The sequence below is a fragment of the Ictalurus furcatus genome, chromosome 23, assembly GCF_023375685.1.
Source record: "Ictalurus furcatus strain D&B chromosome 23, Billie_1.0, whole genome shotgun sequence".
Taxonomy (NCBI): domain Eukaryota; kingdom Metazoa; phylum Chordata; class Actinopteri; order Siluriformes; family Ictaluridae; genus Ictalurus; species Ictalurus furcatus.
Window position 1 is genome coordinate 18,966,367 of NC_071277.1, and position 27,253 is coordinate 18,993,619.

At 42.5% G+C, this 27,253-nt stretch overlaps 2 protein-coding genes across 4 annotated transcripts; both read left to right on the forward strand.

Annotated features, from left to right (window-relative positions):
- The first annotated feature begins 1,081 nt into the window (after positions 1 to 1,081).
- septin7b (septin 7b) lies at positions 1,082 to 16,078 on the forward strand. Of its 2 annotated transcripts, XM_053611362.1 has the most exons (13): positions 1,082 to 1,367; positions 4,062 to 4,168; positions 4,814 to 4,914; positions 5,613 to 5,747; positions 7,344 to 7,461; positions 8,979 to 9,071; positions 9,209 to 9,305; positions 10,013 to 10,064; positions 10,401 to 10,526; positions 11,840 to 11,860; positions 13,140 to 13,275; positions 13,386 to 13,531; positions 14,626 to 16,078. In XM_053611362.1, exons 1-13 carry the CDS (start codon positions 1,136 to 1,138, stop codon positions 14,663 to 14,665), a joined length of 1,404 nt encoding a protein of 467 aa, XP_053467337.1. In that variant the 5' UTR covers positions 1,082 to 1,135; the 3' UTR covers positions 14,666 to 16,078. The 2 variants fall into 2 exon arrangements, with proteins under 2 accessions (XP_053467337.1, XP_053467338.1); XM_053611363.1 differs by lacking the exon at positions 11,840 to 11,860 and having other exon boundaries at positions 1,083 to 1,367.
- A 126-nt stretch (positions 16,079 to 16,204) lies between these two features.
- On the forward strand, positions 16,205 to 26,192 carry si:dkey-256h2.1 (uncharacterized protein LOC337520 homolog). 2 transcript variants are annotated; one of them, XM_053611361.1, is made up of 12 exons: positions 16,205 to 17,707; positions 18,291 to 18,430; positions 18,528 to 18,703; positions 18,972 to 19,132; positions 19,232 to 19,372; positions 20,087 to 20,208; positions 21,181 to 21,349; positions 22,467 to 22,612; positions 23,004 to 23,128; positions 24,063 to 24,189; positions 24,481 to 24,614; positions 25,549 to 26,192. In XM_053611361.1, the coding sequence occupies exons 1-12, from the start codon at positions 17,262 to 17,264 to the stop codon at positions 25,666 to 25,668; spliced, it is 2,007 nt and encodes a 668-aa protein (XP_053467336.1). In that variant the 5' UTR covers positions 16,205 to 17,261; the 3' UTR covers positions 25,669 to 26,192. The 2 variants fall into 2 exon arrangements, 1 of the variants encoding a protein (XP_053467336.1); XR_008384440.1 differs by lacking the exons at positions 24,481 to 24,614; positions 25,549 to 26,192 and adding an exon at positions 23,371 to 23,631.
- The last annotated feature ends 1,061 nt before the right edge of the window (positions 26,193 to 27,253 follow it).

Here is a 27,253-nt window from a genome sequence, read left to right on the forward strand (position 1 = left end):
AGATGCTACTTAGAGCGTATTAGCCCCGCCCCTTTGTCCAAACTGGGCAGGGTAAATCATTCTACAGTAGCCTGCTGCGTATAACTCGTAAATCTTCCATTATTGTTTCGTTCTTGCTCTTACTTTTCACTCGGAGTGTTGCCACGGTGACGTGATGGAGAAGACAGAGAACTGTGGTTGGGATGGAAATCAGATGTAGGAAGTTCAGAATGATGCGAATGCAGCATTTTGTGAGCGGCCATTTTGAAACGGCGCCGGGGTTGAGGAGACCTTCGTCCCGACTTTCCTAGTTCTTTAGTCGGAGGGTTAACGAGATACAAGCTGTAGTTGGATGCAGAACGCTACAGTCAAAGGACTTGCCCCGCCCAGTTTGTACACAGGGGCGCGGCTAATGCAGGAGACCAGGAGATTTATCTCCCCAGTAAAGTGAAGTAGCCTGGCTATGGCTTTAACCTGAGCAGGGGATCTCGTCACATGATGTGAATCACGACCGATTGCGTCTGATCGTGGTCGGTCTCCTCTGAGCTCTTGTTTTCTACCTACAGCAACATTTTGGCCCCAAACTTAGATTTCTGAGCGTCTTTTTAAGCTTTACACTGGAGCGACAAGGTTTCTGAAGGCTCCTATCAGTTTAGTCTTTAATAAAAACCGATCTGACTCCAAAAATCGGTCTAACAGTCTCCGATATGGATCTGTACAACCCTGGATCAAATTCGAATCGAAAAGGAAGTCCGATCCTGCCATCAGAAACGTACCTACGCTGCCGGATTCACGGTCTAATGTATTAAATCTGAAAGTACCTAACAGTACGGTCTGTTTTCATTTTTTCGCAATCCCATATGTCGTAAGACATCTTAGAAATGTCTTGTGTTTATCGTGATGATGTAGACTTTCTCACACGCCGTGATTCGTGATACTGCGTTCATTATTTTGGACACTAATGCATCTTTTTTTCTTCCTGTGGTAAAACTAATTCTGGACACTTGGACGTTCTCGCTGGGTTTCTTTCGACGTTTATTTCGGCTTCATCCGGACTCGCGCGGCTCGGATTTAAACAAGCAGCAGTGAGTATGAGGATTAATGCTAAAGTTAATGCTGAGTAAATGCTAAGCATTTCATCTAAAATAAACACTTGATGCTGATCCAGAACATGTATTCTGAATTTTATTTATTTATTTACTCCGAATTCTCTTTCAGATGTACGAATATGAAAAGTGCGTGTGTGTTTTTTTTTTTGTTTGTTTGTTCTTTTTTCCCCCCGCAGCAGCAGAAGAATCTCGAGGGATACGTCGGCTTCGCCAGCCTCCCCAACCAGGTCTACAGGAAGTCTGTGAAACGGGGCTTCGAGTTCACGCTAATGGTTGTGGGTAAGAAAACGGTGGCTTTCCGTATGTGGATTATAATCTCAGGGCTCGTGCGCCGACATTTCATCACCGTAATAAAGCGCGTTCAAGCGATGGGCCGTGTACGCTCAGACACTTCGAACTTCCTGTCTGGTGTTGAACGGCAGCCAGCTGGGGGACTGCATTCTTGACATTCGTTGTAAAAGCTGTCAGGAGAGAACCACACAGGAAGCCAGGGTTGAAAGGCAGTGATTTCACATCCTGCCGAAGGTTAAAAAAAAAATGCCTGTTCAAAATGGAAAAAAAAAAAAAAAACAAAGGTTCCTGTTCAACAAATCATTGCTGCTTAATTTCAGGTCAGGTGAGGAAATTGTACAAAATAATACAGATATATTGATCTCTCTGACCTGCTCGGAGTATTTCAGAAACCCGCCGAGCTCACGCAGACTGCTGCGGCAAACAAAAAACATCCAGAGAGCCACAGTTGCTCCACTATAGCGTCAGATTCCTGTTCTTGGCCGACAGGAATTAGACACCGAACGGGTCTTCTGCTCTTGTAGCCCGTCCACCTCGAGGTTTGTGTGTTCTGAGAGTCGTCACGTTTGTACAGAGCGGTTATCCGAATGACCGTAGCCTTCCTGTCCGCTCATTCTCCTCTGAGCGCTCTCTCATGAACTTACTGCGCAGACCCGATGCTCACTCGGTGTTTTTTTTTGTTTTTTTTACACCATTCTTAGTTTCTGAAACGCTCAGACCAGCCTGTTAGACGGTGATATTCAATCTGAGTGAAGACAAACGTGTGTTGTTGGTTTTTTTTTTTGTTTGTTTGCCCCCCCCCGCCCCGCAGCAGATCATCCCACCTCTCTAGTCTCAAAAAGACGTTTTTCCTTAGGCCGAGTACACAGAGCTGCTTGATGAAAAGATTGTGTTCAGCACATTTTCATCATTCTTTCCTCGTACCATCATCACGAGGTCGAATCCGTAGAACCAAACATCTGGGGTTTAAAAATGCGTTAAACAGCCTGTTAAACACCGAGGTTAAAAATGTTCCTTATGATACAGCGGTTACGGTTAGCGTGTTGAATGAATTTATTTATTTATTTACTTATTTATGTACATATGTATGCTGATTTCTTGATGAAAACCAGATCATGTTGCAAAAGAAAAGATAAAATCGACACAGATCACAAGCACATGTCGCAGCGCACACACACACACACACCGCATAGACAAGCAGGTGAAAGGTCGAGTAGGAACGTGTACAAAGCTTTAAAAAAATGCTTCGATGTTTTAGAGTTAAAGGTTTGAGCAAAACATGTACAGACACCACTGGGAAGATAAAAAGCTATCAATTTCAGATTTAAAATCATCCAGCCATATCGAATTTCAGAGACTAGTGGTTTAAAATGGTTTAAAATGTGTTTACGTGGGGAGAATTTAAAAGTTCGGTAATCCTGAGATTTAGTAGTAAATCAACATGGCTGTTTGAGCTTTTCGTACCGTTCTCTTATTGTTACGAAGGCCGTTACGGTACTCCGCTAGTCCTGATGCACTTTATTAAATTATTACATTATTTATTAAATATTAAACACACTCAATTTAATTTTATAGTTCCGGGAAAATTTTTTGATGTAAAAAAATGTATGATGGCGCACACACAGTCAACATCAGACGGAGGCGAAATCGTCACGTGACCGAGGAAGAAAGCGTGCGACCTCCAAGTCCTCCAAGGCAGGAGAGCATTTTATATTAAACACCCTGAAGATCAAAGTTTACAAAATGGACATTGCGTAGCACGGAAGCACGACGGTGACGCACGAGCACAAACTTTATGTTCGTATCAGAATGCTCCACCGTGTGTAAGGGGTCGGGGAAACTGGTGCGAGTTGCTAAAGAGGTTTAGTTTAATTTAAGTCCGTCATTATATGTTGTATTTGCGTGCCTGTGGTGTAACTTCTGCCTGTAAATCCTGACACGGATTTTCTTATTTTCTTATTACGGAAGCGATCCGTTAGCAACGAGGCCGAGTAAGATCTGTAACGTCTAACTAAAACACTGTGATCAAAAGTAAAACAGCATGTCTAAAGGCAGCGAGGAACAGAAACCACAAGGTGCAGTGAAAGTGAGATTTTATTATTAATATAAAGTCACGTTTTATAACATTGCGGCTTTAACAGAGCCGTGTTTAATAGCGATTCTAGACGAGAGATATAAAAGGGTACAATGCCTAGAATTGTCAAATGAATAAATAAAATCCAGTGCAGTTCACTTCCATGTACAGTACAATGAGGAATTCAGAATTTTTTCGTCGGTGATCGAGCACTGAGAACGTTCCAGCAGCCGTTTGACAGCTTCCTGTCCTGTTCAAAGCTGAGACGCAGTTCTTTTGAGGTTCCTGTTTTCCTCTCACATGGATCTCGTTATTCTCGCTCGGTGCCAGGAGGCACGGGACCAAAGGCCTCACAAAAGCACAGCACAAAAAGCCCGTTCTTCAGCTCGTCACGGGCCGAAACATCTCTCCGCCGTCATTAGATTAACGATCCTCCGGAGCCAAAAAGCGGCGACAAACCCCATCCGTACGTCTACAAGTAACCGAAACGTGGCCCGAGACCTGAGATTTTAGTCCGAGAACATCTTTTTCCTCATCGCCATGTTTTTAAATCTGTGCCGGTTTATATTAAAAAAACTTATTATTCTTCTTCTTTTCCTCAATTTCAGGTGAGTCAGGCTTGGGCAAGTCCACGATGATTAACTCTCTCTTCCTCACCGAGCTGTACTCCTCGGAGCACCAGGGCCCGTCGCACCGAGTCAAGAAAACCGTGCAGGTACAGCTACAGGATCTTTATTTATTTATTTTTTTCCCAGCATACCGCAGTAGCGCTGTGCCGCCGCGCGCCACATGTTCGTACACGTAGCTGTTTCATAACTTTCACACCTGAGCTTTTTAAGGTGTTTCATCGTTCTAATGAAGTTCAGAAAGGTAGCGGCGTGTTCAGGTGAAAGGCAAGAGGTGTGTTTTAGCGAATTATGCATATAGTGTATAGTTCGTAACTATTCCCCGTTTCTGTCAAGTGTTTAGTTAATGTTCAGACAACACGCGTTAATAAACACTGCTATAATTAATGGATGGTTTTTTTATCTGGTGTTGCTCGGCTTCTTATGTAAAGGATGAAACACGCCGTGTCGTACTCGTTTAGGAAAATAATCAACTGTGGAACGGTTAGTTTCCTATAACGGTGTTTTATTCCTCTTATACCACAGCAATTTACCAGTAATTGCATTTTTCTTCATTAAAGAACGACGTGGTGTTATATTGTACTTTTTAGCATCTTCTGACCAATCAGAATGGAGAATTCAAATTCAACAGAGTTGTGCTGCATGGGTCTGTCAGAGGCGTGGATGTGAAAGCAGTGTGTGTGTGTGTGTGTGTGTGTGTGTGTGTGTGTGTGTGTGAATGCTCTGTGCTGCAGGTGGAGCACTCCAAAGTGTTGATGAAGGAGGGCGGAGTTCAGCTGCTGCTCACCATGGTGGACACTCCGGGGTTCGGAGACGCTGTCGATAACAGTAACTGGTGAGCGCGTTCAGAACGGCCGGCGATCCGTTACACGCGGATCTTTCTTTCTCCGTAGACGTCGGCGCTGTTAAATTGCTAAGTTTCGTGCTCGACAATCTGACTGTATCGTTATCGTAACGTGGCTTAAAACCGCAACCTGTGTTAATATGAAATATTTCAAAAGCACCCTATGAACGTCGCCGCACGGAATGCCAAGATCTATGAATATGCACGATATGCAAAAAAAATCCACGTGCGCACAAGGGTGATGCATTGAAACGTGTTGAGGAGGCTGTAAATAGATGCCTCACGAATTTTTAGCTTTGGCCCATACTGCATGATCTGGACAGTTTGTGTGTGTGTGAACGGTTTGCTCTATGTCGCCCCCTTTAGTCTGGAACCGGAATTATTTTGGGGAGGGCCTTGGCCAACTGCTTCACACACTCCAAGTCTAATTTATGCGAATTACGGTACCGCCTACTTAGTAAAGGACTGTGGGTTCTATTACCTATTAGCGGATTAAAAAAGCTTTAAAACATAGAGGTAAGATGCATAAAGTTTTGTTCAATTAGGCATTAATATTGCCCCGTCCCTTCTTGTGTGTTTTATATTATTGTAAAGTAGCGTGTACGGTGTGTCGGGTCTATACACGTCAGTATTTCAGACTGTAACGAATGCACTGTGAATGTAAAGCCTGTGCGTCTTGCTCGCTGTAGCTGGCAGCCGGTCATCGATCACATCGACAGCAAGTTCGAGGATTACCTGAACGCAGAGTCGCGCGTTAACAGGAGGCAGATGCCCGACAACAGAGTTCACTGCTGCCTGTACTTCATCGCTCCTTCAGGACACGGGTGAGTCAGGACATGTGTTACTCATGAACTTGTTGAAACGTTAAAACTCAACACCAGGAGTTTGTCGCTAGCAGCACATAAGCAGCAACCAGCATACGTATACAGAGCACGATAAACACGTTTCCCCCTGATGTGCCGAGACTGATAAACTTGAAAGTAGGTTATTCAATTCAGTATTAGTACCGAGTACCAAAAAGGAGGGGGGGGGTTGTGTGATTGCTACACAACTCTGATTCTTGTCTTCTGTTTTGGAAATCAATACGCACACATGAGCATGAAGAAATTCTAAGAAAGTCTAAGCTCAGAAATCTTGTCGAGGGTTTACCGAAGCTGCCTCGTGGGTTTCGTGTCCGAGCTGAAAGTGTCGAGGGCACACGCGGAGTCTCGAATTCCCTGAACGACGCGCCCATTTCCTACTGTTCATGGCGCTTTGAAAGATAACGAACAGATAACGAGGCCCGCAGTCTGTAGGCTGTTTACGGCCACCGGTCAAATGTGTGGAGACACGCGACTGAAATGTTTCTCGTGATGTTAAAAAGTTTTTGATCTGAAGGTGTGTGATTAAATGTTTGAAATCGGTGTCGTGGACAGAAATATCATCGTGCCGACATATTCGTTTCTTTCATTAGAAAACCGAGATTTTATTCACGAAGAAATATCGTTTTAAATGGTCGGAATATTCCGAAAATCAGCCGATAAGTGTCCAGCGTAGGTGGGAACTCCTTTAATACTGTTTAAAAAACATCTCAGGGAAATACAATTCTCGGCGAAAAGGGCGTCTACTTTGAAGATGAAAAATATTAGATTACTTTGATTTATTTTGGGGTTTTTTTTTAAAAAATTAAAAATTTTTATATATTTTTTATAAAAAAAATTATCACAACGTAATTCGTATAGATCCGTTTGTGTTACTCCAGAGTTTTGATGACTTTATTATTATAATTATTATTATAAAATGAAGTGGAGGAGTTTCTTCCCAATCCTAACTTACGGATTCTCCTAACACACGATGTCAATGACAGGAAACCTCCGATAATGACTGCTTTAATACCCCCCCATCCCCGTCCCCCCCACGTTTAGGCGATAAAGACAAACTTCTCTTAAATTGACTTTTGTTGTAATGTCCTCTTGTTTGGAGAAAAATGTAAATAAATTAAGCCGTTGTTGATTTTAGTTGCCTTTTAACTCGGATCAGTTCCCGGTGATAGAAGTTTGATAATATCCTTGGATAAGGAGAATTCGGAACGGTCTTTTTTTTTTTTGTGCACTTTGTGAGACTTCCTGAACCGTTCGAGACACAGCCGTACGGTCCGTGTCCTCTGTGAATGTCCGGCTGTGCAAACGACTCAAAGTGGATAATAACAGACGCTCAGCCGACCGTTATCGCAACCAGAAAACCAGCAGGAAACCCACAGCATACCCATGAGGAAGGGTTACTTTCATTTCAGCCTCGGACAGAATAGCTTAGAATCAATCTCTCTCTCTCTCTCTCTCTCTCTCTCTCTCTCTCTCTCTCCCAGCTTCGTATCAGCTCTATTCATAAGTGTCTTGTATTCACTGCTCGGTGTTTGATTTGCGTTTCGTTTTCCCGCCCAGACTGAAGCCGCTGGACATCGAGTTCATGAAACGGTTGCACGAGAAGGTGAACATCATCCCTCTGATCGCCAAGGCGGATACCCTCACCCCCGAAGAGTGCCAACAGTTTAAGAAACAGGTTCGCTCACTCGAAGTCTCACTCTTCCTACTCTCTCCGTCTTTCCCTTGAGTTCAGCTTTATTTCAAACAGGAGTGGAAAATATGATCCAATATTCTATCACGACACGCGAAGACGTTTCCGTGGTGCGTGTCGTGTATCACGTTTATCGCAGTATCGATATTATACGGTCGTATCGACCGGCCCTGGTGTTAAAAGTTTGCTTTCAAGAGCTGAACAGCGAATTAAAAGAAAGTAAAGCATTGAATGAAAAATGCTCTCTCACTGGAGACTCCCTCCATAAACATTAAAACGTCTCTGCACAGAAAACCGCACCACATCCGTGATTACACGCATTTTTGTAATGTGTTCGTCCGGCGTGTTCGCAGTAAAAGCTCGTGTGCGTTGACGCTACGGAAACGAGAACATACTAGAACCAGCTCGTTAATATACACCTGCGATTTCTTCTAGAAATAATCGACACCTCCTGACCAATCAGAGTCGAGCATTGAAGACGATCAGTAAACCTGTTCTATCTGGAAGAGGAACAGCTGATTTTTCCGTCTGTTTTCAGAACGACTCGAGCGTGCCGGTGAGGTGCGGCGTTAAGCATCGCGCTAGCCGACTATCCGTGTCCTCCCTGGAGCAGAAGGAGAATTTTTCCCAGCACGCGAACCTGCTTCGCTCCCCTCACCTGGGTTTGAGCTCGGCTAATCTAACGCGGATACGAGTCAGGAGTGTCGAGCAACTCGGATCTCCGCGTGCGCTGCGCCATCTGTTTGAGTATTATCCCAGCAGGAGGAGAGACACCGAGAGGCAGAACAGAAATAGAGCATAAATCCCAACCTGTTTTTATTTATTTATTTATTTATTTATTTATTTATTTATTTATTTAATCTGAGTGCAGCATTGAACACAAAAATAAATGTAAACGATTTGACTCGTTTAAATTTTATTAATACTTTTTTACTTTTCATAATATTCATAGTTATAGAAAACCAGATGTAGATTTAGAGTGATTATTAATTGTTGCTATATATATTTATAAGGAGAACGGGTTCTTGAAAGGTTCTGTGTAATGACTGCGGTGCTGTTTGGAAGAACTTAGCAAGAGCTGGAGCAATATTTATCGGTCTCGCTGCTACTACACGTACTACGTTTTAACGAGACGGCTCTTATCGGTTCATCATCCCGAGGTAGTCCTTAAATATCGTCCTCCTAAGGGTCAGACGCGCGTGTCCTGTTCGCACGCGGGCGGCGCGATGAGCCGAGGCTCAACGTTATCGTGCGTCTCCGCTAAGGTAATCGGAGTATTGACCATCTTTCCGTTAGCGAATCGTCTCCCAGTCGGAAATGTGAAGCTCTACAGGTTAATATCGGATTTGTTCAAGCTTTAACTCGCAGCAAAATCCTTCCACCTTCAGTCTTCTGAAATGGGGGGGCGGGGAATAAATGAAGATCCTACTCCGAGGTCGTCTTTGTGCTCGTGTTAAGGGAATCGATGAAATATTCACATTCCCTTTGTTCTCCTGTTTCAGATCATGAGAGAAATCCAGGAGCACAAAATCAAAATCTACGAGTTTCCAGAGACCGACGACGAAGAGGAGAACAAGCTCGTGAAGAAGATCAAAGTGAGAGTTCTAAGCCTTTTACCACTTTTTGTTCATTTTAGAAAGCAGGTTATAGGACGAGTTTAGAGTGCATGTGGAAAAAAGTTGTATTCGTGTGGAAGTATTAAGTGTGTGGGTGTCTGTGTGTGTGTGTGTAGGATCGACTTCCTCTGGCTGTAGTCGGCAGCAACACCATCATCGAAGCGAACGGGAAGAAGGTTAGAGGGAGGCAGTACCCATGGGGTGTGGCAGAAGGTATGCTAACTAGCACGCTGACACTGACACATGTTCTTCCCTACAGGCTTGAAACTGAACACACACACGCTCTCATTCTCTCTCTCTCACACACAGCTATTCAAATTGATCTGTATAGTAGTGCTTGTAAATTCAGTAGTACACACAGAATTACTTAAAGTTGAACTACTTGTTGTTTTTTATTATACAAAACATGGCCTTAGCAAAGGTGTATTAAACTGCTGAAAAACCCTGTTTGTGAAAACTGACTTCTGGTCTGGAGTGCTCGTTTGTGCTTGGACATGCCCTCCTGTCAGTTGTGTTATAGATCCTGGGGGCGGAGCATCGTGAACATGGATGGGAATGAAAACTAATTATACATTCAATGTCGAACATACTTAACCATGTGTTGGGGGGGGGGGGGGGGGTTTAAAAGTGTGGTGTTGGTTTTGTTTTGTTTTTTTGGTTGGCTTTATTAGATTGATATTTTCCAGATTCTTCTGCTCTCTTTTTTAATGCAGAATTAGTTTTATGCTATAACCCATTACGCTTTTCTAACACACATGAGGAATATATCACATCACGATATTTCAACGATAAATGATGTCCATCACATACTGTGTGTGTGTGTGTGTGTGTGTGTTTAAGAGTAGAACATGGGATCTTTATCATTATTATTATTAGAAATTATAACATAAGCAAGAAATCTTTTTTTTCCCCCGATACAGTTGAAAATGGAGACCACTGCGATTTCACCATTCTGCGGAACATGCTCATCAGGTACACCTCGTACTGTTGACCTTAATCTAACTTTAAAATCTCAATACTACTATACTATCATACGCATCTATTCATGTACACTAGCAGTCAAAAGTTTCCTGTGGACACTCGACTGAAATGTTTCTCATGATCTTAAAAACCTTTTGATCTGAAGGTGTGTGATTAAACGTTTGAAGTCGGCGTAGACTTTTTTTTATCACAGCATTGATACGAGGGTGTCTAAACTTTTGAGCGATAGCTTATACCGTCTTCTGAGTATCTATTTAGAGTGATTGCTCTAGCGCGATCGAACGCCGTGATCCGCCACGCGTTTAACAGGCCGTGCTTTTCCCGCAGGACTCACATGCAGGACCTGAAGGACGTCACCAACAACGTCCACTACGAGAACTACAGGAGCAGGAAGCTGGCCGCCGTCACCTGCAACGGCATGGACAACAACAAGACCAAAGGACAGCTCACCAAGTACGTATCCGCGCGCTCGAAAATCTCCGCCTTTACATGTGGTCCAAAGTGTAAGGAAAAGAATTCCGTCTCAACGTCACATCGACAAAGCGTTCTCATTGTTCTTATTAAACTGAATTTGTTCCCCACATCATTTTATCATGCACCTCAAAATGATCTTTCAGTTTAAAAATAATAATAATAATAATCACTTTTACTAAACAGATTATAGACCGAATTAGAATTTAGATCGCTCTTGATTTAATTTTTATGACTGAAATTTGTACAATAAGATTTTTTTTAAAAAAAATAAAAAATTTAATAGAGGATAATATTCTGCTACTCAGTCTAAAGTTTCCTACAGGTGACTGCGAGGCGTCAGAGTAGAGTGGTGAGAACAAATAAATAAATATACCGCTGAACGATCGATCAGGAGAGCCAAGACAGTGCTGTGCCGTTATAGGAAAATAATCAACGACACGGTGGGCAAACTGCGTCGTTTTCCTCTAACGACGCACGCGGCGTTTCGTTCCACTTATACCACAGCGAGCGAGTCACCAACCATTACGATTTACTTCTTTGAAGAAAGACGTGTCTTACTTTTTTTATCCATTTATAGTTGCCGTAAACGCTCGTTCCCTCGCAGGTCTGTCGTTTGTTTATTTATTTATTTATTTATTTATTTATTTAGTCTTGAAGTTATTAAGACAAGATTCAAACTCGTCAAACGTGAGGACACGAACATCCCGAAGACGGTTCCCGTGTCCGGAGGGACCGAAGTCCCTGTGTAAGTCGTTACTATAGAAACGACGGCGTGTGCGACATGTGGTTCGCCGTTATAGAAAAGGAACGAACGCTTTTTGACCAATCAGGATCCAGAATTCGCCAGTATTACACGCGAGCGTTGTAATCAGGTCGTGCATCATGACGCCTTCGTTCCATCAGCCAGTCAGCGGTTTCTTTCTTGTTTTGAAATGACAGCAGCCTCACCATTTCCTGTCGTTCGTTCCTGGCTTCGTCTTCAGCCGAACTCGGTCACATTGCAAAGCGGTTAACTTGGCCTGAAGTCACACGCACGCATGCGCGAGCAGTCACTTTACGTGCTTGCACACACACTCCCTCGCACTAACACACACTGCAGCAGCCAATGATCTGCGTCGCCGGGTTCACCACTAACTGACAGGAAACCACAGCGGGAGCGCCGTTATTTGCTCGTCTGATCCGAGCCAGTTTCAGCCCTGACGTTTTTTCTCGTTTGAGCGTTTATTCTGTGTTGCTCCTTGTTCCACACACTGATTTCAGCATGCTAAGTTTGTGTGTTTCTGTTTTTGTAGAGCTGACTCGGTCGAAGGCATGTAAGTGTGGATTGTTTGTTTTTTTGTGTCGTTTTTTTCTCTCTCTCCCAAAGCAAAACAGTTTCTCTCTCCTGCACTGGTGATGGCGCCCTCTAGTGTCTGTGGTGGATTTTTGTTTCTCCCTTTTTCTCCCCCCCTTCCTCTACTGCCAGCTTCAAAAAAAATGTCCATATAAAGTCGCATGCACATACACACACATACATGGGAAAATACAGAGATTATGGTTCTCTGCTAAAAGGAAGGCACAGTTAAGTCCTTAAATCTAATGTAAAACATCCTGCACAGTGATTAAATTGTTTACATGATTTTACACACTATGATTTTGATTCTTCGATATTTGACCCGATACGGTTTTATTCGGTTTCCTCCGACTGATATGTGATCAGCTTTGTTCAGGATCTAGAGTAGTTGGTTATAGTTACACTTGTATAGCGCTTCTCTAGACACTCCAAGCGCTTTTACATTGTATGGGGAGATGTCCTAAACCACCACCAGTGTGTAGCAGCCACCGGGATGATGCGACGGCTACCGTAGTGCACCAGAACGCCCAGCACACACCAGCTATTAGTAGGGGAGGGAGGGGGGGGGGTTTGTCCAGATAATAATTTAAGATTTTCTCCATTCGATTCAGTTGTTGACTTTTTAAATCGATGCGTTGAAACAGATATGTAGATTCGGGTTTAGGTGATGTCTTATCCTGGTATTTTTTGCGTATTTGTTGGAACTCCAGGTGTCTGCTTAGCCTACTAACCTCCAATCAGCGCTCTGAGCTTTTTTGCTTTTTAACCCCCAGTCATCTGTCTAGCCTGTGTGCCTCTGGAAAATCTGGAAAAACCTGGAATGTTGGATGGAGTTTTATCTTCCTGGTTTCCTCACTGCTAGTCTGCAGCTTTGATCTGTCAGCTGTCTGTCCATGGAGCTCTGCAGGCATCAGTTTCTCTCAACCCCCCAATCTTTCTCTCTCTCCATCTCTCTATCTGTCGATCTCACAACCCCTCTGTCTCTGTCTCCCTATCTCTCTGTCCGTCTCTCTCACTGTCTAGCTCCATCTGTCAGTCTGTCTCTCTCTATCGCCCCATCTCTCTCTGTCTCGCTCTCTCTGTGTCTTTATCTCTCCATCTCTCTCTCTCACACACACACACACACACACACATCACTACAGATGTGTGAGGCGGCTCTCTCTGGAGCAATACCACTGTAATGTAATCATTTGTGACTGCAGTCTGTCCTCTGGTTTGTAACTCTGTTGTGCACGTGCGCATGCCGGTGCGTCCCCCAGGAGCCCCCTGGCGCAGATGGAGGAGGAAAGGCGAGAGCACGTGACTAAGATGAAGAAGATGGAGATGGAGATGGAGCAGGTGTTTGAGATGAAAGTCAAGGAGAAGGTCCAGAAGCTGAAAGACTCCGAGGCAGAGGTACGGCTTTCGTGCAGCTCTTCCACAAGCACTGCCGTGTAAAGGTCTTCCGTCCCACTCACTCGGATTTAACGCCCGCGCTCACCGTCGCGGATTTTTCTCTCTCGCAGCTGCAGCGGCGCCACGAGCAGATGAAGAAGAACCTGGAGGCTCAGCACAAGGAGCTCGAGGAAAGGAGACGTCAGTTCGAGGAGGAGAGAGCGAACTGGGAGAGCCAGCAGCGCTTCCTCGAGCAGCAGAAACTCGACGCCTCCAGGTCAGCACCGACGTCACGTCAGCGCGCGTTTAACATGCTTAGCCCGAACGCGACGATTTATTCTCTTAGAAAACGAAGTCAAACCTTTAAAGGTTCTACTTCCAACCCTACAAGCGCTCATCAGAATCCAGAGCGGTTCACACTAAAGTTTAGGAAGCTTTTAACCTTTACCCAGAAGCATAGGAGAGTGTAGGCTAAACATCACTGGAATCAGGCATCTCAAATTGCTAGCATCAACCTAAAAGCCTCGTCGCCCATTAGAGGGCGATGTTTATCCATTTTTCCTTAACACACATAAATGAGCATTTAGTACAAGATAAAGTGAACATAATTTGGGTTGTAACAGAGAGCTCTGAGCAGATAAACATTTCATGTGTACCACGACATCCTGTAATAATTTGCATACGGAGATAAGTTCAAGCTCGGAAATGGGGGGAAAAAAATGTGAATTTAGCACGTTTGATTCAAACGTTATATAATCCGAATTATTTATTTATTTATTAATCAGATGTACTTAACATAACTATTGTGAAGTAAATGCGATCGCACACATGATGAAACTACTTCAACTTCCTGTTGGTATTTTGCCGCGTTCACAGCTCCCTGTGGAACAAGTAAGGTGGCCACTTGAAGCGAGAACACAAATCTGTAGCTGTATGTTATATATCCGGCTTCCTGTTCACATCTGCAGCCTTGTTCATTCCTTAAGACGGGCTGCAAATGAAACGCAGACGGATAAAATTTAGATCTTGTTACATGCTCTTGCGCTTGAAGTCTCCATGTGTTTCGACTAGTTCTGTCGAAAGTCTAGTTCTAACAGACTTCACCCGAGTAGAGAAACGGGATTTACGATGGCGTCAGGGATGGAAATGGTGACCCGTAAGCGAGTATTGAAACGTAGCCGAGACTCGAAAATGACCCGTGTGTTTCCCTGGCTTTCCATCACTTGGCGAAGACGACACTTTTAGTCTAATTTTACCCATCGCGTCGCCCAATAACGGGAAGAAAAACACATATAGGTATCTCGATGTGTTTGACTGTTTATCCGGTGTGTGGTTCCTCAGTAACGCGAACACTTCCCTTTTTCTCAACAGGACTTTGGAAAAGAAAACGAAAAAAGGGAAGATATTTTAAAAACGCGCTCGCAAGACGACCGCGTTGTTCATCGCCGCTTCCCCTGAGCTCCTGATATCCGCCATAAACGCCACATTCGGCTCACAGCTGGACGCATACACACAGCCGGGTGTGGACTGAAGCCAAACCCTTATAAATGTGTACACACACACACACACACACGCACACACGCACACACACACAAATCTAAACTCTTCTAGTTTTTTACCTCCTGACCTCCGATGTGAATTATGTGGTTTTCTGTCATCGTTGTTGCCTACCTTGATGTCAAAAACAAAGAAATTTTAACAAGGGCAATATATAATGTGTGTGTATATGTATGTATATACACACACACATATATACACACGTGCACACACACAGGGTGTCCTAAAAGTCTTCATACTTTGGGTGGAAATTAACACTTTTTAGCAAAATGTCTTCCAAAATGTTTCATAATTAGTTTATATTATATATTTTTTTCCCCCACAGATAGCTTTTGATAGTGCTTTTGACAAAAGAAGGCCGTGGCGTAGTAGGAAACGATATACAGCACACATCATTTAAAGGAACGCGTTCGAATTGCACCGACCTGCATAACCGCAGACGTGTTCACTCGAGTTCATCACGAGCGTGAGGGACGACTGTGTGTGTTTACAAAGACATGTTTCGTATATAAGGTTACATTGTGCCAAAATGTTCATTCGCCCTGTGTATGAATACTTTTGCGACACCGTGTGTGTGTATGTATGTATGTGTGTGTGTGTATGCATAATCCGTACACACACGTATATGTATGTATTAAAAACGTTAACGAGTTACACGGAGTGAAACGCAAACCAGGCCACTCTGGGGCCGTTAATTAAAACCGTCTCTATCCTCAGACCACTTCATTATAGCTTCGTGACTATTAATATTTCCGCTAGTTTATTTTTATATATAAATGTATGTACGCGTACCCGGAGCCAGTTAAAATCCCAAACGTTTAGTTCTTTTTTTTTGTTGTTGTTTTTTTTTTTTGTTCCAGTATGTTCGATTACTCAGACGGTTTTGTTAAAGTTTTGACCTCATGTTCAGGCCGTTGAGGAAACCGCAGCGATTCCGGTGTTTGTGTGTTAAAGCTGTGTAAAGCTACAACTCGTCTAACATCACCTGATCTGTTCTATGGAAGAAAAGAAAATGTAACGCGTATCTTGCCACATTTGGTTCTATATGTATTCCTTTTCTGTTTTTTTTTTTATTATTATTATTATTTTGCATTTGTTATTGTACAGTCACTTAATAAACGTGGTTATGGAGTGAGGTAATGTTACATACTGATGTTCCCACAGTTCAAAGCAGTATTCCATTGTTTTTTCATTTTTATAGTGATGTCTAACTGATTTACGGTGGACCTCGAAATATTCTTCAGTAAAAACCCGTCTGGACAACATACCACGCGCTTCTTTATGCGTTTCATTACGTTATCCATACCGACCTCGGGTTATAAAGAGGTTGACCTTATATCATGTCAGTTCAGAAGTAATGGCACCCCTATTCGATGGAAAGAATCAATGTGTTTTTTTTTTTGTTGTTTTTTTTTTAAAATGTTTATATATACTGTGTGTGTGTATATACATACACACTAATTATACAGAATAATAATTCTATATTATAAGCTAATTATATAAACTGTCTCAATAATGCAACAGTCATAAATCTCGATCAAAATTTGTACTAAATAAATAGGGTGCCTAAGACTCTTGTATACACAGAGAAGTATATTGCTGCAAGTATTTCGTGTACCAGCAAAAAAAAAAAAAATACTGGATTGGATATCAGAGTATTGGATATCAGATAATGATGAGTTTTTACTCCTCACGTATACATTACAGCACAGTGACATTCTTTTTTTCTTTGCATATCCCAGCATGTTAGGAAGATGAGGTCAGAGTGCAGGGTCAGCCATGCTACAGCGCCCCTGGAGCAGAGAGGGGTTTAAGGGCCTTGCTCAAGGGCCCAACAGTGGCAGCTTGAACCCTCGACCTTCCAGTCAGTCACCGGTATCCTAATAAATAGAACAGAAATTTATTTTTGTTTGTGAATATTTACACACACGGACTTGGCTGGGTTTTTTTCTTTTGTTATTAAGATTTTATCATATTTATTCTTGATTATATTTACAAATTATTTTTGTGTGAGGTGCTTCAGTTTTTTCTTTAAAAAAATCATTTTAAAACGTAGTAGATTTTAAATAAAAAAATATCGGATATCGGAAAAGAAAAATTGCCATATCATGCCATCTCAATATTGATGATAATAATAATAATCACTTTGCGTCCAGCTCAACTGCCATAAAATAGGAATGAATGAATCATTTCCGGTTGTATTTCAGACAAGAAAACTATACATTTTATTTGTTTGGGTGCAAGTTCTCCGTTTGTTTACTAATTCGCGCTCAGCTCAGGATTGAAGTGGACATACCGCTAAAACTTCCGGGTTTGTTTAAGCCACGCCTCTTTATGTAAATGAGGACGTGACGTTGAGCACGTGACTCGAACGAGTATAAATGCCGCCGTAAATATCCATCATGTAGACTTTGTTTATTTGCTTTCATTTTCACTTTTGTAGTCTCAGCATGACGAGCTGTCACTCAGCCCGGACACTTGTGTGTTTTATTCTGTATTTTATTATTCACTGCTCTATTCTGTCCGGTCACGCGGACGCCGCTCCCAGCGCTGTGGAGGAGAGCGTGAACACCAGAGTCCACGCGCGAGAGCGGTCCGGTTTACCCGGGTTTGACCCGGGAGATCCTGCTCCACATTTCCGGGTTCAAACCCTAGACGGGGAGTTTGTTTATCCTCTCAAGGAGGCGTCCAACTCCTCCGTGATCATCCACGCGTTTACGAATAAATCCGCTTTCCTGGAGTGTCTCTGGACGTCCAACTCCTCCGTGTCCGATCTGATTGAGTTCCTTCCGGTCGGTGCTGAAATCCTCTTCCTGTCTCTGGATGATTCCGCGGCTCAGGATGTGCTGTGGATGAGAGAGCAGGTTTACAGGGTCGCCGCCGCCGCAGCGCACAGGTGTGTGTGTGTGTGTGTGTGTGTGTCAACGTCTACGTCTACGTGTGTGTCTGTGTATGTACGCGTGTATGTACGCGTGTACGTGCGTGTGTACGTGCGTGTGTACGTGCGTGTGTACGTGCATTAGACCATGCATCTGTTGCATTCTGGGTTCTGATGTTGAATTTATATTGATATTTTCGCTCCACATCTATGTCTAGCACAAGAGTATGGGTGTGATGGTCAGGGCTTCACAAACTTTTGGTTATATACTTATTATATGATATTTGGTTATACACTTATTATATACTTATAACGCAAGTGATAACTTACGGCACTAACTTCGTTCCACGACAGTAAACGCAATTATAAATGTATAAAAAAAAAGTACGTGTCATACGTTAATACATAGAAAATAGTTTTCTTTGGCAAATCACCATGGTATAAGTGGCTTAGTCGTCGGACCTTTTCCGTCACACCTCCAGGGTTTGGGTTCGAATCCCGTCTCCGCATTGTGTGCCAGGAGTTTGCATATTATTACTTCTTCTTTCTTCTTCACTCTCACACGACATGCTTTATCTAACATCCTTTCTCATGTCATCAGGGGTAAGGAAATTTTATCCAGGCTTCATTTCTCCCCCATCCCCGTCTACGCCTTGGGGAACTGGATACCCAGAGTGCTCTACTCGTGGGGATGCGGCGGACACAACTGCGGGTTGGCACAAGCGGTGTTCACCGGTCCAGGTGCGTACGCTCTGTTCACAACCAGATACAAATACAGAACCCGTGTGTGATACTGACTGTTACTCGCTCTCATCTCTCTCTCACTCTCGCCTCTCAGAATGGAAAGTTCCGGTGATCACGAAGTGCCTGAACGCCAGGTACGACTGGCTGAATGGCCGCTGGGAAAATAAGCAGTACGTCGTGGTCGGGGCGGGTGACGGCTGCGAGCCCTTTCCTGCGGCCGCCGGAGCCGTGGCCTGGGTTTCTGAAAGCGGCTGCTCGTTTTTCACTAAGGTGAGACGTGAGACGTGACGAGTCGGTCCGATTCAGTTCGTTTCGCGCAAACCAGATGAATAAAACGTTTATTCCTGGCTGAATACTTTCACCCCCGTAGATTAAAATTTTTTATCCATTTGTAGTTGCCTTTAACGTTGTGGAACGTCAACGAAACGACTGAAAAGTAATCGACACCTTCTGACCAATCAGAAGATTCCAAAACATGTCTAAAACATCTTGACGTACTGTACATACGTACATATTATCTCTTTTTTCCTCCCCTAAGATTAAAGCCATGGCAGATTCCAAAGCAGTAGGTGTGCTGGTTCACGCGTTACCTGGCAACCCGATCCAGGACATGAACTGTGCTGGAGATGAGTGTAACACCACCCTGAACATTCCTGCTGCCATGCTGCACTTCGAGCCTGCTGTGGCTCAGGCGCTATCGTAAGCCCCTCTCGGAGGTTATAATCCTGATAACGGAGAAGAAAATGTACTGTGTCAGGTTTTGGACTTGTGTGTGTGTGTGTGTGTGTGTGTTAACAGATCAGGGAAGCCGGTGAACGTCACGTTCCAGCTCACTCCATCACCCAACTTTTTTATTGCGATTGACCAGCAGGGGGCGCTGTCGGAAATGGGCTGGTTCCTGTATCCTTCATTCCGGTTCTTAAGCTGGCAGGCAGAGTGGTAGGTCCACACGTCATAACACCCTTATAACACCCTCATAACACCCTCATAATGCCTCATAAATGTTTGTGATTTAGAGCTCTCTGAGATGAAAAAAAACCTAATTTAGGCCAAAAGTTCTAAAGGTTAACAGGCAAATGTGCATCATTATACGTATTGATTTGAGCTTTTAGGACGAGGGTCTTAATCGCTTGGTTTACACGTCTGCAAGAAGAAACTCACGATCTCCTCTTTCGATATATCCCTTTATTTATTTTTTTACATTTATGCTAACATCACAAACATTTTGTGTACTGACATTTTGAGATGTTACACGGAACAAAGCCGCGTTTGAAGCAAAAGTGTCTGTGCTATTTTCGTCATTATTCTAACCCGCTACACTAGCGTAAGAGTCCGGCGATTAAAAACGGATCAGTTTAACGGATCCGTCTAGCTACCTCTGCTAGTTCCTCCGAGAGCATCGAGTGACCCCGGACAGCAGGACAGAACGACGGAAGTGGAAGAAGAAAACAAACATAAGAAGGTGCTGAAATGTTTATTGAATGTGGGTTTACGAGATTACCGAATTATAAACCTGGAAGAAATCGAAACGTTTGGAAGGAACAATATTAACAGCACTTTATTTTTCTGTGTGTGTGTGTGTATATATATATATATATATGAAACGTGACTGGTTATGACTGACACCTTTTAAAGAGATGTTTCTCTCGGCAGGTTTGACTTCAACGCCGCCTTGCTGGCTCGTGTTAAACGTCCTGCGGCTGTCGTTCCTGTGTTTAATCACACGCTGATGCAGGGACAGGCAGGAGCTCGGGCCCTGGTGAAGCTTCCCAGAGGTCTGTTTAAGCTCACGGTTAATAGCAACATAACAGAGCAGTGTTTTATTCCACACCGGTTTCACACTTACCTTCCATGCAGCTGTCCAATCAGCCGGTCGGTCAGCAGCAGCGCAGTACGTGATATCATGCGGATACAATCCAAGAGCTTCGGTTCATGTTCATATCAAACATCAAAATGAGGGAAAAAAACGGCCAGCAGGTCACAGGAAGTTAACGGTGACTCGGATAAGCACTCTTTACAGCCGCGCTGAGAAGCAGAAAGGCATCTCCGAAAGCACGGGACGTTGAGACTTGAGGAAGTGAACAGGAAATCCACCAGAGTAATATTCCATATATGAAGAATGCGTATAGCTTTTTTTGTTGTTGTTGTTGTTGTTGTTTTTTGTTTTGTTTTTTTTAAAATTTAGAGCGCTCTGAAACTCTCCGATGTTCCGTCTGCGCCGGAAAAATGACTTAAATTAAAATGAAAGACTTATAAATAAAAATTATTTTAAAAAAATAAATAAATAAAATTACACACGAGTAAATTCAAGCGAGATGTTAAAAGGTAACTAGAATATTAAATATGTTTGTTTATGTATAAGTTTAGCAATATGAGCAAAAATGCACCATAAAAACATCATCATTTGAGTCCTAATTTGAGAATTATTAAGCGTTCATGTGAATGAGTTCATTATATCGAATGTAATAATTGTGTAACTTAATTATAGAGGAATTAAATGGAAGAAGTTTTTTCATTTAATGAACTGATTAATTAATTATTTTTTTTTTGTCCAAACTATTCCTTCAAAACAGGATTCACATTTAATTATTTTCATAATAATTGTATACGTTGTATCGACGAAACGTGATTTAACGGCGTCCTCACTGAAACGGTGAAGATGTGACACGCACCATGATGTTAAACCTGTGTAGACGTCCGGTTATCTCGGTGTCGGTTGCGGCTGACGTCTGGTGTCGTTTGGTCAGACTTGTTGGGGTTTGACGTGCTGGAGCTGGACGCGGCGTTGTCCTGCCCGGGCCGCAGGGACGAGACGTGCGCTCACTGGGATCACACGGTGCAGCTGTTCATCTGCTGCGATCAGTTCGGTCCTTACTGTAACATGGAGCTCGGCCGCTGGATCACCGCCTTCCGCAGGTACACACACACACACACGAGGAGGCTTTGTGTATTACAGGTATTGATTTTAGAATTGGAGGAAAGTCCTGTCTGGGGGGGGGGGGGGAGCCCCAATATACTGTATATTATAATAAGAACAGTGTTTACAAAATGAAAAAAATTATTTAAAAAAAAACAAGACCTCCAATAATAAGAAATGGAACGAAATTAGAAAAAAAATTGTAATTATATTTCATAATAAATTGAAAAAAGATTGTTTTGGTTATACATTTTTTTTTTCTGTGCTTATTTCTTTCATCATGCGTTTATTTTTATTACGATTTTTTGGGCACAAATAAAAATTTCATTATAAATAAACTCCTTCATTCATTCAGATTTAAATACCTGCTGGGGGGAAAAAACAAAAAAAACAATAGAAACCATTGTAGATATTCTAATGGTTTCCACTACGAATACCATTACAAACCATCAGCTAAACATTAAAACCATTTCCATTAGTGGGACTAAATGGTTTCCGCTAGACGTTACATGCCACCAGTAGAAGGCAAGACATTACCAGTAGAGCCCCGGTTACAGTCTCCATTAAAACCAGTACAATTCCCGTGATAACCATTACAAATTCGGTGAGAGTTCTGTTGTTTTTTTCATCAGGTATATTACATCATGCCGCGATCATGCCGTGTCTTGGCGGTCGATGCCGCCTTCGAGACCCGTCGGAAATGTCGTAATTACGTGATGAACGCACGCGGACTCCTCCGCAACGTCGGAATTACGACACGTGAACACGTGAATTTTTCTACAAGCCCCGACTGTTCGTTTCTTTATTTTCTTTCAATAAGACAAAATAAACGTCTCCTTGTTGTTTCTGATGCTACAATAAATCAGTTGAAAACCGAAGAAGTTTTCTCACGCCGTCCCGTTTTTCTGGCGAAATCCAGTCGAACACGCATCACTTCGTAATCTCGCAGTCTTCCTAATCTCACACGCACAGAGTTCCTCGGAGGACCCGAAGGCAGCGTCAGACGCCAGAAGGTCGCGAGTCCCGTTTTAATCCCGGCTCGGGCCGCAGAGCCGGTTTTAGGTGAATCTCCTGCGAATGAAATTGCGTGCTGAAACGTGGTGTGTGTGTGTTCAGAGGAACGGGCCGCTGGCTGACGGACGTGTCTCCGCTCCTCCCTCTGCTGAACAGCGAGCGCTGTGATCTGGTCATGAAGACGCCGCCCTGGGCCATGCCCTGGATCACATCCCTCAACTTGCGCTTCAGCCACAGCGAGCGCTCGGGTCAGCTCCGGATAACTTCAGGATAACCTCACAGCGCTGAAATAATAGCGAAATCTCCAGCGCTAACTTATTGTTCTTCTTACTATGAAGAACGATGTGGTTTAATGTGTTTAATAAGTCGGCATTTTTTTCACAATTTTAGCATAATTAATTTAAGAAAGTAATTAAAAGTCATTTGATTTGGCTTTTTTGAATTATTATTATTATTATTATTATTATTATTATTATTATTAGTTTGATTATAGAAATCTAGCATTTTTTGTCTTAGTCGTTGTCCAACACTTTAGAACCCGTGTGAACTTTTTTTTTTTTCCTTTTAATAAAATAATCACAAATAATAAATAAACATGAATTGATTTATTTTATTTAATTGTTTGTTTGTTGTTTACAGGAAAATCCCCTGAGAAGCTTTACCCCTTCAAGCTGACGTTTCTGTACAAGGGCGGGACCTTCGACAGGGATTACAACTCCAGATTTAAGGAGATCATGTTCACGGTCCCACCTTCAACGAAAAAGGTGACCGAGCCGACTTTAAGATTATTTATTTATTTATTTATTCTTGACCTTTTCCTCTTACAAAACAGTTCCGGTATATTACCTAGCGACGTATTAGATTCTAGAATAAAAAGGAATAGACGTTATATGGCCAAGAGTTTGGTGACACTTCATCATCAGAAATCACACGGGCTTGTTGAACATCACATTCCAGATTTATTCCCCCTTGTGCTGTTATAATGCGCTCCACTCTTCTGGGAAAGCTTTCCACTAGATTTCGGGGCGTGGCCGTGGGGATTCGGGTTCGTTCACGAATGAACGAGAGCGCTAGTGAGGTCGAGGTCAGGCGCTGATGTTGATCTGAGGAGACTCCAGTTCCAGTTCATCCCGAAGGTGTTCAGTAGGGTTGAGGTCAGGGATCTGTACAGGACACTCGAGTTCTTCTACCTTCTTCCAGTCTTCACACATCACGTCTTCATGGAGCTGGCTTTGTGCACAGGAGCGTTGTCATGTTGGCGGAACAGGTTTGGGTTCCTCTTAGTTCCCAGACATAGTAGACATTCTGTACTATTACGTGCTTCTGACTTTGTGGGAACTGTTTGGAGAAGAACTACATATGGGTGTGATGGTCAGGTGTCCACAAACTTCTGGCCATAAAGTGTATCTGTTATAAAATAATTTCTCCATAAACATTTTTTATATGTGGGAGTTTATACATGGATGGATAAGCATATGGACCATGTGTTATGAGGTAAAAGACTTTATAGTATGATAGCTGTATACTGCGACTAAATGTAAAATAAATAAATAAATAATGATGCATAAATTATGAAATATACATTAGATGGCACACACTTTATTGCAGTATCGGTGTCATATTGTTGTATCACAGACCTCTTGTCAGTAGGTAATATGAAGTGTGTGTGTGTGTGTGTGTGTGTAATGTATAATGCAGGTGGAGCTGTACGCCGTGATCACAGGCCACGGCAGCGATGATAACAACTGCGGCGAATTCTGCGTGACGTCGCACTTCTTCCTCGTCAACGCCGCCCACAACAATTCACTCACCTTCGACTCCGCTGGCGAGTTTTTTATTTCTTTCAAACAAAACTAAACCACCGCATACTCGTTTCGAACCGCATGACGTTGTTCGGGGTCTCGAACAAACTGTAGGACACGCCGTTATTTCCTTAAAAAAAAATTTGGGTTCAAAAGACCATTTTGAAGGCGTGGCCTTAAAACCGGAGACGGAATTACCAGTCCCATAGAAGCGAGTGTGAGAGAGTGACTCGTAGAGTATGTTTGAAATGTTTTAGCTGTACTGTATCATCACCTGATCCTGATTATAGTATCGTTTTAAAATGTTTTTGTAGATTTGCCCCTGGGCTGCGCCATGCGAGTGCGTGAGGGGGCGGTGCCTAACGAACACGGCACGTGGCTGTACGGTCGCGCCGGGTGGTGTGACGGACTGCAGGTGGACCCATGGAGGATCGATCTCACGCCGCAGGTTGCTAACAGCTAAATAATGCTAATTTCCATGTGATTTACTCTGAACTGAAACTGTAAAACTCTCATAATAATAATAATAATAATAATAATAATAATAATAATACTATCCCCTCCTTTTGATGCCTGACTAATATTCTGATGCCTAAAGATTAATATTTGGATACATTTTTATTTGATCTATTTAGTTAGTTTTTTTTTATGTAACATTAAATTCACATTTTCTCACTAAAGCCTGAGATTTTAAAATTTCAGTTGTATGGTTGTAAGTGTGTGGCATAAGATTGTAACTTAAATACATCAAAACCTAAGCTAGCTAGCTGTCTTGGCTTCCGTTAGCGGTGAACAGAATCGTTTCTAACGCTCACGGTAACGTTATGCCAAATCTGGTAGCTAGCTGGAATATGCGCTAACGTTACATGTAACGGTGAACATTGTCAGTAAACGCTACAAAAACTGATAACTGAACCGTCCCTCCAGGACACAATCCAGCAAATTCCTCGATATTCCGAGGAGCTTGCGATTTTTCAAGACGACCTCGGATTTTCTGCAGGTTTGGGCCGAGACACGTCATGTGACATCATCAAAGAGGCCGAAGCCCTCTTCGAGCACTGCTAATCGGTCTCGTTTAGCGACAAACATCACTGACCGAACTCCGAATGGCCGTTGAGCCGTGTATTACCCATAATGCACTGTGAGCATGCATCATTTTTAACATTAACTAACACAAGTCGCTTTAGTTAAAGTTCAATAATTATATTTTTAGCGATAGTTCTGCGATGAAGAATTTATGTTCACTGCCCAAAACATCATCTTTTAAATTCTCTGACTTCGGAGCCGGACTGTAAGAGTGTTGATCTGTGCTTTCCTCTACATTTTTTTTTTTTTTTAAATGATTGAATTTAATGTAATTTCATTTTAATCTTGATTTGCAGCTTGACCTGAACGGGTCCAACACAATCCACTACTTTGGACTCTACGACGGACGTAACCCCAATCCATCCAGAGACCCGGGTTACATCATCATGTACTCGTATCTCATTTTTTATAAGTGATTCCCGAGAATGAATTCAATGTGAAATGATTGGTTGTACGTTTTTAAATCATGATTAAAACATATATTTATTTATTTATTTATTTATTTGAATCTTTCATTTTTGGCTAGTAACCAATATTTACCATAAGCTACAGTTAAAATAAATATAGCCAGTTAACACGAGCAAACTTATCTCAACATGCTTTTAGATGGAGTCCATGCCTTTAAGGGTTATAATAAGAATGTACAAATACGTGTACAAGTATTTTCCACCTCTGAATTTGCATAAATATATTTTTTCCTATATGCATCATGTACAATGGATATAAAAAGTCTACACACCCATGTTAAATGGCAGGTTTTTGTGATGGGGGGCGGGATGAATCGAAGATAAATCATGTTAGAACATTTTCCACCCTAAATGTGAAATTACAACGTATAAAAATTAAGTGAAAAACAAGTTACAATAACCTGGTTGCATGCAGTACACGTGCACACCCTTTTATAACTGGGGGCGTGGCTGCGCTCGGAACGAACCAATCACGTCCAATCTCGTGTTCATGAATAAGTAGGTTTTCAAAACATTTAAAAATGGCAGCCAGGAAGTTGTTGGCATGAACCACGAAATCTATTAAGACCAATCTTATGACTGTAGGCAAAAGGAGTCAGTAGCTGTTAGCATTTTTATGAATAGCATTATCATTTTTTTGGTCCCAAAACGTTTTGCGTCCCATCAGAGCATGGTGCCAAAGACACGTACCAAGTATCGTAACGATACACCAAGGCGTTCGTAAAATACTGCATTTTATGACTGAATTCAAAATGACCGACATCTAAAATGGCCGACGTAGGAATTTTTCATATCGTTAGACTCGGTATACCCCACTGAATGTAATGAGACCAATTCGCTGATTTTATGACAAACTGTTCAGAAGTTATAAGGAACAATGTGCTTTTTACATATCTCGTGACCACTAGGTGGCACTATTCCAAAACAGAGCAGGCACCCTCGAGTCACGATACCGCATTCGTTGAAGCGCCGTTCAAAAACAATACGCTTTATCAAAATTCCGTGAATAACTTTTTTAAGTCGTGAGTGCCTCTAGATGATGCAGGACAATTTCCGTGCAGATCGGACAAACGGCCTAGGACGAGTTCGAAGATGTAGGTTTTTCAGAAAATTCAAAATGGTGGAAAACTTTTCCTGATGGAAAATTACGTCCTTGAGCCAAGGAATCTGAAGGGGGAAAATTTTTTTTCTAGGACGCACGGTTCAAAGGTTATTAACATAAACGTGAGTGAAAATTTGGACAGTTCTTGGCGCTAGCGGGATTGAGTTAGAGACTCCAAATTTGCACAATTTACAGATCAGACTGTCTTCTATCTGTGTGCCAAATTTCATAACTTTCCCACAAGCGGTTATATGGGCTGCCATAGACTCGAGCGGAATAATAATAATAATAATAATAATCATAATAATAATAGGAAAACAGTAGGGGTATTCGACCCTTTTGGGTTTGACCCATAATAATAAGAATAAGAAGAATAACCATCATCATCATCATCATCTGCAAATTATAGTGATAAATAAATCTTCCTAATTA

Coding starts and splice junctions, on each gene's coding strand:
- septin7b (XM_053611362.1), top strand. CDS start 1,136: ATGCTGATCCAGAACATGTATTCTGAATTTTATTTATTTATTTACTCC. Junction 1,368..4,061: donor GTTCACGCTAATGGTTGTGG/GTAAGAAAACGG, acceptor CCTCAATTTCAG/GTGAGTCAGGCTTGGGCAAG. Junction 10,065..10,400: donor CTGCGGAACATGCTCATCAG/GTACACCTCGTA, acceptor CTTTTCCCGCAG/GACTCACATGCAGGACCTGA.
- si:dkey-256h2.1 (XM_053611361.1), top strand. CDS start 17,262: ATGACGAGCTGTCACTCAGCCCGGACACTTGTGTGTTTTATTCTGTAT. Junction 19,373..20,086: donor TTAAGCTGGCAGGCAGAGTG/GTAGGTCCACAC, acceptor TTCTCTCGGCAG/GTTTGACTTCAACGCCGCCT. Junction 21,350..22,466: donor TGGATCACCGCCTTCCGCAG/GTACACACACAC, acceptor GTGTGTGTTCAG/AGGAACGGGCCGCTGGCTGA.